Raw genomic sequence first — 13,174 nt, 5'->3', positions numbered from 1 at the left:
CGAGGTGGGATTGAGGTTCACAAGGAAGAGGTATTAGAAATCCTACAGAGTGTGAAGATGGATAAGTCCTCTGGGCCGGATGGGTTTTATCCTCGGGTCCTCTGGGAAGCCAGGGAGAAGATTGCCGAGCCTTTGGCATTGATCTTTAACTCGTCATTGTCTACAAGAATAGTGCCAGATGACTGGAGGATAGCAAATGTGGTTCCCCTGTTCAAGAAGGGGAGTAGAGACAACCCCATAGACCAGTGATCCTTACCTCAGCTGTTGGTAAAGTGTTGGAAAAGGTTATAAGGGATAGGATTTATAATCATCTAGAAAAGAATAAATTGATTGGGGATAGTCAGCATGGTTTTGTGAATGGAAGGTCGTGCCTCACAAACCTTATTGAGTTCTTTGAGAAGGTGACCAAACAGGTAGATGAGAGTAAACCGGTTGATGTGGTGTATATGGATTTCAGTAAGGCGTTCGATAAGGTTCCCCACAATAGGCTATGCTACAAAATGCGGAGGAATGGAATTGTGGGAGATATAGCAGTTTGGATCGGAAATTGGCTTGCTGAAAGAAGACAGAGGGTGGTAGTTGACGGGAAATGTTCATCTTGGAGACCAGTTACTAGTGGTGTACCGCAAGGGTCAGTGTTGGGTCCACTGCTGTTTGTCATTTTTATAAATGACCTGGATGAGGGCGTAGAAGGATGGATTAGTAAATTTGCAGACGACACTAAGGTCAGTGGAGTTGTGGATAGTGACGAAGGATGCTGTAGGTTGCAGAGAGACATATTTGCTGCAGAGCTGGGCTGAGAGGTGGCAAATGGAGTTTAATGCAGACAAGTGTGAGGTGATGCACTTTGGTAGGAGTAACCGGAAGGCAAAGTACTGGGCTAATGGTAAGATTCTTAGTAGTGTAGATGAGCAGAGAGATCTTGGTGTCCATGTACACAGATCCTTGAAAGTTGCCACCCAGGTTGACAGGGCTGTTAAGAAGGTATACAGTGTTTTAGCTTTTATTAGTAGAGGGATCGAGTTCCGGAACCAAGAGGTTATGGTGAATCTGTTCAAAACTCTGGTGCGGCTGCACTGGAGTATTGCGTACAGGTCTGGTCACCGCATTATAAGAAGGATGTGGAAGCTTTTGAAAGGGTGCAAAGGAGATTTACTAGGATGTTGCCTGGTATGGAGGGAAGGTCTTATGAGGAAAGGCTGAGGGACTTGAGGCTGTTTTCATTGGAGAGAAGAAGGTTGAGAGGTGACTTAATAGAAACATATAAAATAATCAGAGGGTTAGATAGGGTGGATAGGGAGAGCCTTTTCCCTAGGATGGTGATGGCGAGCATGAGGGGGCATAGCTTTAAATTGAGGGGTGATAGATATAGGACAGATGTCAGAGGTAGTTTCTTTACTCAGAGAGCAGTAAGGGAATGGAACGCTTTGCCTGCAACGGTAGTAGATTCGCCAACTTTAGGTACATTTAAGTCGTCATTGGATAAGCATATGGACGTACCTATGGAATAGTGTAGGGTCGATGGGCTTGAGATCGGTACGGCAGGTCGGCACAACATCGAGGGCCGAAGGGCCTGTACTGTGCTGTAATGTTCTATGTTCTATGTTCTATAACACTGGGGTACGGTACTGGTGGGGACAGGTCTGTCACTGTGTAACAATGGGGTACAGTACCGGTGGGGACTAGTCTGCCACTGTATAACACTGGGGTACAGTACCAGTGGTGACAGGTCTGCCCCTGTATAACACTGGGGTATAGTACCGGTGGGGACAAGTCTGTCACTGTATGACACTGGGATACAGTACTGGTGGGGAAAGGTCTGTCACTGTATAACACTGGGGTACAGTACCGGTGGGGGACAGGTCTGTCCCTGTATAACACTGGGGTACAGTACCTGTGGGGGACAGGTCTGTCCCTGTATAACACTGGGGTACGATACTGGGTGCAGTACTGGGTCGGGTACCCACATTTGTCAGTCGCTTTTCTGGAATAGCACTGACGTGTGTTCATTTCCCACAGAGGGCCGGGAGAAATTGTTCTCACATACCATGCCCTTTGTTCTAACATACCAACTCTGACAGTCCTCCCCACCATCCCCCCATTCCTCAATTAGAAATGGTGAATCTTCAAAATTTGCTGTCCTTCTGACACATGCCTGAAACACACAAACTGGAAAAGATTCTTGACTTCAGTTCTCATACAAACTCTAGATTTCACTCCAGACGTGGGTCATAACCTGCCTGACGGTTGGTTGGAAATATCTCTGATGCCTGCAATGATGGAATTGTCTGATGAATCTTCATGAGATAAAATCCAAATTTCACACACAGTCATTGAGCAGTGTATGCCATTCTGTATTACCTGGTATCCAGCTCCAAACTGAACACTATCTGCATCCCCCTTTAATCTTTGGTATTCGGGGGATTACTGTCCCATGGATACAACCCAGCCTCATCACTTCACCCTTTCCTCCCCAGCACTATTCCAGTGACTCTGCTCTACCCCCTGCAAGGACAGTCCCCCCTTCCTGAGGTGTGGGGCCCAGAACCACCAAACATTGGAATTAGGAACTGAGGCAGGCCATTCGTCCCCTCAAACCCGCTCCTGTCTTGAGTTAGGTCTTGGCTGATCTGATTGTGGCGTTAACTCCAGAGTCCCACCTTCACTCTGTCACCTTTGACCCTCTTGTTTATCAATCTATCAACCTCAAAAATTCACCTGAGAAATATTTATAGACCCGGCCTCCACAGCTGTCTGGGGAACGGTCTTCCAAAGAACTACAAATTCTCGGAGAAAAATGCTCCACCTCAGCTTTGCCTTCAGTGGGAGGCCCTTCTTTATGAACCTGTGTCCCCCCAAAGACCGTCCCAACAAGGGGGAGTATCATCTCATAAACCACCATGTCAAGGCACCTCAGAATCCAATGTGTTTCAATTAAGGTCACCTCACATTTCCCATCACACCAATGGATACAGGCCCAGTCTGTACGTCCTTCCCTCAGTAGATAACCCCCTCATCCCAGGAATCAGTCCAGAGAACTTTGTCTGAATTACTCCTAATGTAATTATGTCCTCTCATAACTGAGCAATACAGGACTGTGCTCAGTATTCCCGTGGTCTCACCAACATCCTGTATGTTTTAAATTGTAAGAAAACTTACACTGTTTATTATTCTATTCCCCTCTAACTGAACAACAACATTCCATCTCCCTTCCAAATCACTCCCTGTCCCTATTTCCTCAGCCTGTTTTGTGATCGATGCGCCAGGACCCCCCGATCCTGCTGTACTGCAGATTCGTGCAGCCATTGCCCTTTTCTTTTGATGATTTGCTGCTCTCTCTGGTGAAGTTGACAATTTCCCACATGATACTCTGTCTGACAAAGGCTTTCCCACACGTTCAGTTTTCGCTCCTTGCAGAGCTCCTGATATCCTCTTCACAAATCACTTTCCTACCATTTGAGATGCAGGGTCCAGACCCGAAACGTCAGCTTTCCTGCTCCTCTAACACTGCTTGTCCTGCTGTGTTCATCCCGCTCCACACCGGGTTATCTCACTTTCCTACCTCTTTTCCTATCAACATGTTTCGAACCATATTGACACACCTGCAGCCCCAGTCACTGGTACAAATTGTAAAGTGTCGATTCCGAAGCTCTGATTATTGTATGCTCCATGGTTACCAAACCAAAAGTGACCTGTTGATGCCCACTCTCTTTGCTCGCTTAATCTGTCGCCCCCTACATTTCTTGCTTTATTTATAACCATTCAGGTGATACCTTATTGATGCCTTGGAGAAATGTAAACACTTAATTTATCCACATTGTTTGTTCCACCGTCACAAAGTTGTAATAAATTTATTTAAACACTCTCTATCCATGCTACATGGACCGCTGACCAAACTGTGAAACAGCTGCTCCATCGTTCCCTGTTCCATGTACCAGCCCCTCAGGTAAAAACCTAGTGCCAGATACAGGAGTTATACTCACAGTCTCGCCTCTCTGGCCAGGGTGTCCTGGTAACCCATCCTTACCAGCTGGGCCCTGCAAAGACATGAATGTTCACAGCTCAGACAGAGTAGGAATGGTATTGACATGAGACCAGAGTATAAACCCCAGGGAGACATGGGGCTCATGCCATTGGCTGCAGAGTCAGAGCGAGCCCTGCGTCTCCTTGTCCCAGGATAGTCGGATTGAAACCAGATGATTAGCTGGGACACAGTGACTTCTTCCCCGGGATCCAATAGAAATCCCATTGGCCGAGAGCCCCAACCAGAGGCTTGCAGCTCCTGCCTGTATTACCCCTGGATTGGGTGTGAGTTAGTGTTGGGGGGGGCGGGCGGTGGGGGGTGGTGGCGTGATGGTAGTCCACCCCCTGAGCCCAACCTCCTAATGGCCCAGGACCATCAACAGAGTCCGACCACAGAGCAGTGAGGCAGATGGGGGAGCACAGGAAAGGGATAGTGAGGAAGGAGGGGTTAAGACAAGTGGGGGTGCAGAGACCAAAGGGAATGGAAAGGGGAGGGGGAGGGAAGAGTGGGTTTAAAATGCCTGTGAAATGAGCCAGGTTCTGGGAAAAGTGGAGCTGGATGAGTAACAGACTGTCTCGGGTGTGATTCCTGTTCATTCCATCTGGCAGTGAGACATTTAGCTTTCCCTCCTGAGGATCAGCAACAAGAACATTGTTCTGAAACGAGTGGGATCTTCCTCTGCACATTCAGATCAGGTACCAAAACTCTGATTGAGTACTGGAGGCTTGGTTTCTGCATTGGGGTAGATCCTGAAATGGAATGGACAGCTGCCCTAGGCCAGGTTGGTCAAGAATTCCCGCAGAAAGGGAAAAGTTTACTTACGGGAGGACCTTTCGGCCCAGCAAATCCAGTTGGACCCTGGGGCCCTGGAGGTCCCTGAGGAAACAAACAGAACAAACATCAAACACAATGCCACCTGGGAATGTCTCTGGGAACACAGTGACAGCAGGAACACAGATAGTGCCCATAGGCTGGAGTATCTTCACCATGTACTTCATGGTCCCTCAGGCCCGAGCCCCAACACAGGGCCAATACTGGACTGGCCGCTCCATCCCAGTGACCAGCTGATACTCTCACGACAGTCACCAGGGAGATGGTGATCAGACACTGAGCTATATACATCACTCCAAAGGAAATGGCTGTCTGCAGCCTATGCTCTTGGGAGAAGCGCCTCATCCCAGAAATCAGACAAGAGAACCTTCCAGAAGGAAAGAAACAAACATTGTATCCAGGAGATGAGGCACCAACGGCCTTTAATCCCCTTGTTACAGTTTTACATTGGGCAAACTCATCTGTTCTCCACCCCCTCCCCCACAATCTCTGTAACCTCCACCAGCCCCTACACCCCCTCCCTATCTCTGTAACCCCCACCAGCCCCCACACCCCCTCCCTATCTCTGTAACCTCCTCCAGCCCCTACACCCTCTCCCTATCTCTGTAACCTCCTCCAGTCCCTATACCCCCTCCCTATCTCTGTAACCCCCTCCAGCCCCTACACCCCTCCCTATCTCTGTAACCCCCTCCAGTCCCTACACCCCCTCCCTTTCTCTGTAACCCCCTCCAGCCCCTACACCCCTCCCTATCTCTGTAAGCCCCTCCAGTCCCTACACCCCCTCCCTATCTCTGTAACCCCCTCCAGCCCCTACACCCCTCCCTATCTCTGTAACCCCCTCTAGCCCCTACACCCCCTCCCTATCTCTGTAACCCCCTCCAGCCCCTACACCCCCTCCCTATCTCTGTCACCCCCTCCAGCCCCTACACCCACTCCCTATCTCTGTAACCCCCTCCAGCCCCTACACCCCCTCCCTATCTCTGTAACCCCCTGTAGCCCCTACACCCCCACCCTATCTCTGTAACCTCGTCCAGCCCCTACACCCTCTCCCTATCTCTGTAACCTCCTCCAGCCCCTACACCCCCTCCCTATCTCTGTAACCTCCTCCAGCCCCTACATCCCCTCCCTATCTCTGTAACCTCCTCCAGCCCCTACACCCCCTCCCTATCTCTGTCACCCCCTCCAGCCCCTACACCCCCTCCCTATCTCTGTAACCTCCTCCAGCCCCTACACCCCCTCCCTATCTCTGTAACCCCCTCCAGCCCGTACACCCTCTCCCTATATCTGTAACCTCCTCCAGCCCCTACACCCCCTCCGTATCTCTGTAACCCCCTCCAGCCCCTACACCCCCTCCCTATCTCTGTCACCCCCTCCAGCCCCTACACCCCCTCCCTATCTCTGTAACCTCCTCCAGCCCCTACACCCCCTCCCTATCTCTGTAACCCCCTCCAGCCCGTACACCCTCTCCCTATATCTGTAACCTCCTCCAGCCCCTACACCCCCTCCCTATCTCTGTAACCCCCTCCAGTCCCTACACCCCCTCCCTATCTCTGTAACCCCCTCCAGTCCCTACACCCTCTCCCTATATCTGTAACCTCCTCCAGCCCCTACACCCCCTCCGTATCTCTGTAACCCCCTCCAGTCCCTACACCCCCTCCATATCTCTGTAACCCCCTCCAGTCCCTACACCCTCTCCCTATCTCTGTAACCTCCTCCTGCCCCTACACCCCCTCCGTATCTCTGTAACCCCCTCCAGCCCCTACACCCTCTCCCTATATCTGTCACCCTTGCTCCCTTGGAGTTCTTGGCATTGCTCCATTTCCACCATCTTGCACACTGTGTTTTGAATTGCTCCATCATTGGAGCCCACATCGTTCACTGCCTGAATGCTGGTCTCTGGAATTCTCTCTCTCTGTCACCCTGTCCTCCTGCGCATTGCTCCTATAGCTGTCTTTTTGATTCGATCTGACTGACCTGATGATCAGCTGTTCCGGCTGCACACTTGCTTTATTGTCCTGTAGAGAGTTTTGGGGCCGTATACTATCTCAAAGCTGCTGTACAAATGCAATTTGTAGTTATTGTGAAGATGTTTTGTGTCTGTTAGTTGGTAGCAGATTGTTCACTCAGTCTCTGAAGCAGCATCATTCAGTCACACAGAGCCACTTTAACAGGATCTGGGTAACAGTGTGTTGAGGGTAAACAGCCAGTGGGAGCTGCTTCATTGCTGACGTTCCTCACTTTATGGCCTTCTTCAACAACACACAGATCCTTTCACTGAGCACAACCAGCCCAAGGCACAAGAAGATTGATAGAATGGGCTTTACACTTGTCTCTCTCAAATACGTCATGTGCAGGTTCTTACCCTTTCCCCAGGGCCTCCAGGGGGACCATCACTACCAGACGTTCCCTAAGAACAGAGATACAACACATCGTCAGCCTCAAGAATGAGTGATGGCGAGAAATAATTCCAAATCCATGGTGATCCACTCAGTCTGTACCTTTGCTCCGGGTTTACCCGTTGGACCTCTGGGACCCCGGCCTCCACGTGGACCCTGCAACAAACAAACCGCCACAAACCAAGTGAGAATATGAAATACTGAGATAGAATGGTGCAACTCCACCTCACTTTCACAAAAATACAATCTCACTCTCTAAGGACTTTCTGTGGGCTTTCAGGATTTTTCCACTAATTAAGCTCACAGCAGGAAGTTGGGCTGAAAATCAATAGGGAAAGGATCTGCTGATTGAAAAGATGTTTGTTTCTTCCACTTGATCTCCCTCAGGCCCAAGACACAAACATCTGAAACAGCTCAATCTCTGACAGGCAGCTACTCAACTGTTCTTCAAGATTTTTGTATTTTTAACTCCTCTTTTCCCTTTGTAACTCTTTCATTCCTTTCAGAATCCAGTCTCTCTTTCCCTCCTAACTGGGACGGCACGGTGTCTCAGTGGTTAGCACCGCAGCCTCACAGCGCCAGGGACCCGGGTTCAATTCCCACTTCGGGCGACTGTCTGTGTGGAGTTTACACATTCTCCCCATGTCTACGTGGGTTTCCTCCAGGTGCTCCGGTTTCCTCCCACAGTCCAAAGATGTGCAGGCTAGGTGAATCGGCCATGCTAAATTGCCCATAGTGTTCAGGGGTGTGTAGGTTATAGGGGGATGCTTCAAGGGGCTGTGTGGACTTGTTGGGCTGAAGGGCCTGTTTCCACGCTGTAGGGAATCTAATCTAACTGCTTTCTGTGGATCTGACTAGATCCGAATTGAACCAATTTTCCTCTTGGTCATTCCTAATTCTGGAGCAATCCTTATTAATCATTGGTTGAGCAGATACTCTGAGGTTTTCCACTGGTCACTCAGGGCCCAGGAGACGGGGAAGCTGGGAATGTTTTCCTTACAGCAGAGAAGGTTCGGGGGATTTAATCCTGGTGTTCAAAGTCAGGAAGTGAGTTTGATTGAGTAAATCAGGAGAGACTCTGTCGTTGTCTGTGCTGTTTCTGCCTGTTTCTCAGTCTTTCTCTGAGCTCATCCTATCCTGCCTATTGTTTGCACAGAAACATAAAAAATAGGAGCAGGTGGAGGCCATTTGACCCTTCGATCCTGCTCCAATATTCAATGCGATCATGGCTGATCACCCAACTCAGTATTTCTGCTTTCTTCCTCCTACTCTTCGATCCCTTTAGCCCTAAGAACTGTGTCTGACTTCTTCCTGAAAACATCCAGTGTTTTGGCCCAAACTGCTTTCTGTGGCAGAGAATTCCACAGGCTCCCCATGCTCTGGGTGAAGAAGTTTCTCCTCATGCCAATCCTAAAAGGTGTACCCTGGTTCTGGAGAGTCTAGTCATTGGGAATATCTTAGTGGCATTTACCTTGTATAGCCCAGTTCGAATTTCTTAGGAATTCCCTCTCTCAAAAGTCTTCCAAACACCAGTGAATACATTGTTTCTTCATACGTTGGTCCCACCAGCACAGAAGTCAATCTGGGAAAACTGCGCTTCACCCGTTCCTTCCCTAATGGCCTTAATAAACTGTCACTCTACAAACTCCCCACAAATCCCCCTTTTCCCAGGTAACAACAAGCAGGTTTGTCTAGGTCCTGACCCCTAGGAAGCCTCTAGCAGAAAACACACATTTGCTCAGCTCCGCAATCAGCTTGTGGAATTATATGCTCAAATGAGTTCATCCCATGATTCACAACAGCTTTTACAACGTCAATACCTCTGTTATTGACATTTTACCAGGTGTCACAAATATTTGTACATGGTCTATATGAAGGCTGCACTAGAAATCAAAGGGGCTGCTGATGCTGTAAATCAGGAACAAAAACAGAAGTCGTTGGAAAAACTCAGCGGGTCTGGCGGCGTCTGCGAAGAAGAAAGCAGAGTTAATGTTTTGAGTTTTGTGACCCTTCCTCAGAACTGATCACCAGATCCAAAATGTTAACTCTGTTTTTTTGCTTCACAGATGCGCCAAGGCTTGCTAAGCATTTCCAGCAACTTCTGTTTTTTGTTGATGAACATCGGGCTTCTTCCCAAGCCTCTCAGTCATCGCAAATGCCATTTCTCTAGGGGTTCAGTGACTGATACTTACCGTCGGACCTCGCTGTCCTCTAGGGCCAGGTTTCCCAGGAACACCCTGTCAATCAAAGAGGAATTGTGATTAATCAGAGGTTCACACAGGGAACAGACAGACAGAAAATACCCAGCTCCATCACATCGACACAGACCACCTTGTACACCGTCACAGGGTCAGTGCTAAGGGAGTACCGCACTGTCAGAGGGTCAGTACTGAGGAAGTGGCGCACTGTCAGTGGGTCAGTACTGAGAGAGTGCTGCAATGTCAGAGGGTCAGTGCTGAGGGAGTGCCGCACTGTCAGAGGGTCAGTGCTGAGAGAGTGCCGCACTGTCAGAGGGTCAGTACTGAGGGAGTGCCGCACTGTCAGAGGGTCAGTGCTGAGGGAGTGCCGCACTGTCAGAGGGTCAGTGCTGAGGGAGCGCCGCACTGTCAGAGGGTCAGTACTGAGGGAGCGCCGCACTGTCAGAGGGTCAGAGCTGAGGGAGTGCCGCACTGTCAGAGGGTCAGTGTTGAGGGAGTGCCGCACTGTCAGAGGGTCAATGCTGAGGGAGTGCCACACAGTCGGAGGGTCAGTGCTGAGGGAGCACCGCACTGTCAGAGGGCCAGTACTGAGGGAGCACCGCACTGTCGGAGGGTCAGTACTGAGGGAGTGCCGCACTGTCAGAGGGTCAGTACTGAGGGAGTGCCGCACTGTCGGAGGGTCAGTACTGAGGGAATGCCGTACAGTCGGAGGGTCAGTACTGAGGGAGTGCCGCACTGTCGGAGGGTCAGTACTGAGGGAGTGCCGCACTGTCGGAGGGTCAGTGCTGAGGGAGTGCCACAGTGTCGGAGGGTCAGTGCTAAGAGTGCCGCACTGTCAGAGGGTCAGTACTGAGGGAGCACCACACTGTCTGAAGGTCAGTACTGAGGAAGTGCCGCACTGTCAGAGGGTCAGTACTGAGGGAGTGCCGCACTGTCGGAGGGTCAGTACTGAGGGAGTGCCGCACTATGAGAGGGTCAGTGCTGAGGGAGCGCCGCACTGTCAGAGGGTCAGTACTGAGGGAGTGTCACACTGTCAGAGGGTCAGTACTGAGGGAGTGCCGCACTGTCAGAGGGTCAGTACTGAGGGAGTGTCACACTGTCAGAGGGTCAGTCCTGAGGGAGTGCCGCACTGTCAGAGGGTCAGTACTGAGGGAGTGCCGCACTGTCGGAGAGTCAGTACTGAGGGAGTGCCGCACTATGAGAGGGTCAGTGCTGAGGGAGTGCCGCACTGTCAGAGGGTCAGTACCGAGTGAGTGCCACACTGTCAGAGGGTCAGTACCGAGGTAGTGCCACACTGTCAGAGGGTCAGTGCTGAGGGAGTGCCGCACTGTCAGAGAGTCAGTGCTGAGGGAGTGCCGCACTGTCAGAGGGTCAGTACTGAGGGAGTGCCGCACTGTCGGAGGGTCAGTACTGAGGGAGTGTCACACTGTCAGAGGGTCAGTACTGAGGGAGTGCCGCACTGTCGGAGGGTCAGTACTGAGGGAGTGCCGCACTGTCAGAGTTAACAGTGGATCCACTGCAAAAGCCCCTCTTTCAGTTTGAAGCACGATGTGATGAACCAAGCTGCATAAGTGTTTGGGCCAAATGCTGTAACACGGAGCTGGGTTGTTTCAGATTGTTGTAGGTGCAATGGGCTGAAAGGCCTTCCCTGCCCCTGGTCTCTGTGTTGTCAGGACGGAAAAGGTGCTATTGCAATGGAATCGCAATTGCTTTTTCAGGATATGATTGTTTTCACATGAAGAAAAAGCTTTGTCACCCTGATTCCCCACCCCGTCTCCCAATCGATTTCTGTTACACCTTCTGAGTGATTGGCCAATTCCACCCCCCTGCCGCCCCACTCTTTGAGCAGAAATGAGTTCATCAATGCTCCTGGAACAATCAGTTCCTGAGACAGGAGGCTGGAATGAGTTCCTTAATTGCTTCAAGCACTTCAAACAATCTCTGGTGATTCCAGCCTGTTTGAAATGAGGCCAGCTGTCCCACTGGGGCATCAGATCAAAGTCACTCCGAGCACTTGTCCCCCAGTGCCGTCAGGATGAGACAAGCTGCCGTGTATTTTGTAGCAATTGACGCGCTCCCTCTATCAGTAAATTGCCTGCCTCTGTCCCCTCCTCACAACCCATCCATTCACACAACGAGAGAGTGAGCTGGTCCACGTGTGCCCAGCTGCTCTCCTCATCAAGCGATTATATTGGAGCCTGACTCATCCTGCAGTCGCCCAATTTCCAGTTTAACACTCTCCTCACCGCTGCCAGCTTTTACACTATGTGCAGGAACCGCTGTTGGACTGGGCACAACAAGGTCAGAAGTCGCAACACAACAGGTTCAACTCAAAATCACAAGCTATCACAGCCCTGCCCCTTCGTGAGTTGCGGCATGATCTGAAATAAACCTGTTGCACTCTCACCTCGCGTGGTGTGACGACAGATTATTAACACAATGCAGCATTGCATACCACATCCATTCATCAATATTCCCATGGTCTGTGCACAGCACCTCCCTCCCTATCACTGTAACCCCCTCCAACACCTAAACCCCTCCCTATCTCTGTGACCCCCTCCAGCCCCTACATCCCCTCACTATCTCTGTAAGCTCCTCCAGTCCCTACAACCCCTCCCTGTCTCTGTAACCCCCTCCAACCCCTACTCCCCCTCCCTGTCTCTGTAACCCCCTCCAGCCCCTCCACCCCCTCCCTATCTCTGTAACCCCCTCCAGCCCCTCAACCCCCTCCCTATCTCTGTAACCCCCTCCAGCCCCTACACCCCCTCCCTATCTCTGTAACCCCCTCCAGCCCCTCAACCTCCTCCCTATCTCTGTAACCCCCTCCAGCCCCTACACCCCCTCCCTATCTCTGTAAGCCCCTCCAAACCCTGCACCCCTTCCATATCTCTGTATCCCCCTCCAGCCCCTACACCCTCTCCCTATCTCTGAAACCTCCTCCAGCCCCTACACCCCCTCCCTATCTCTGTAACCCCCTCCAACCCCTACAGCCCCTCCTTGTCTCTGTAACCCCCTCCAAACCCTACACCCCTTCCCTATCTCTGTATCCCCCACCAGCCCCTACACCCTCTCCCTATCTCTGTAACCTCCTCAGGCCCCTACACCCCCTCCCTATCTCTGTAACCCCCTCCAGCCCCCAGCCCCCTCCCTATCTTTCTAACCCCCTCCAGCCCCTAGCCCCCCATCTCTGTAACTCCCTCCAACCCCTACACCCCCTCTCTATCTCTGTAACCCCCTCCAGCCCCTACACCCCATCCCAGTCCCTGTCACCCCATCGAGCCCCTACTCCCCCTCCCTATCTCTTTAACCTCCTCCAGTCCCTACACCTCCTCCCTTTCTCTGTAACCTCCTCCAGCCCCTACACCCCCTCCCTATCTCTGTCACCCCCTCCAGTCCCTACACCCCCTCCCTTTCACTGTCACCTCCTCCAGCCCCTACACGCCTCCCTATCTCTGTCATCCCCTCCAGGCCCTACACCCACTCCCTATTTCTGTACTCTCCTCCAGCACCTACACTCTCTCCCTATCTCTGTCATCCCCTCCAGCCCCTACACCCCCTCCCTATCTCTGTAAACCCCTCCAGCCCCTAAACCCCCTCCCTATCTCTGTAACCCCCTCCAGCCCCTACACTCCCTCCCGATCTCTGTAACCCCCTCCAGCCCCCACCCCCTCCCTATCTCTGTAACCCCCTCCAGCCCCACCCCCCTCCCTATCTCTGTAACCCCC

At 51.5% G+C, this 13,174-nt stretch overlaps 1 protein-coding gene across 5 annotated transcripts in view; it reads right to left on the bottom strand.

Annotated features, from left to right (window-relative positions):
• The window catches only part of col11a1a (collagen, type XI, alpha 1a), a 432,184-nt gene that overhangs the window by 106,213 nt on the left and 312,797 nt on the right, over positions 1 to 13,174 (bottom strand). For all 5 annotated transcript variants that reach the window (XM_059648209.1, XM_059648208.1, XM_059648211.1 and 2 more), the window contains 5 exons: positions 9,444 to 9,488; positions 7,354 to 7,407; positions 7,218 to 7,262; positions 4,847 to 4,900; positions 3,984 to 4,037 (listed from right to left, as the gene is read on the bottom strand). In XM_059648209.1, the coding sequence (XP_059504192.1) occupies positions 3,984 to 4,037; positions 4,847 to 4,900; positions 7,218 to 7,262; positions 7,354 to 7,407; positions 9,444 to 9,488 (252 nt within the window). The remainder of the gene's footprint in view (positions 1 to 3,983; positions 4,038 to 4,846; positions 4,901 to 7,217; positions 7,263 to 7,353; positions 7,408 to 9,443; positions 9,489 to 13,174) is intronic.

Source organism: Stegostoma tigrinum, chromosome 8 (assembly GCF_030684315.1).
Source record: "Stegostoma tigrinum isolate sSteTig4 chromosome 8, sSteTig4.hap1, whole genome shotgun sequence".
Taxonomy (NCBI): Eukaryota; Metazoa; Chordata; class Chondrichthyes; order Orectolobiformes; family Stegostomatidae; genus Stegostoma; species Stegostoma tigrinum.
Note: the sequence above shows the minus strand (reverse complement) of the source record. Positions and strands in the feature narration are given on the sequence as shown.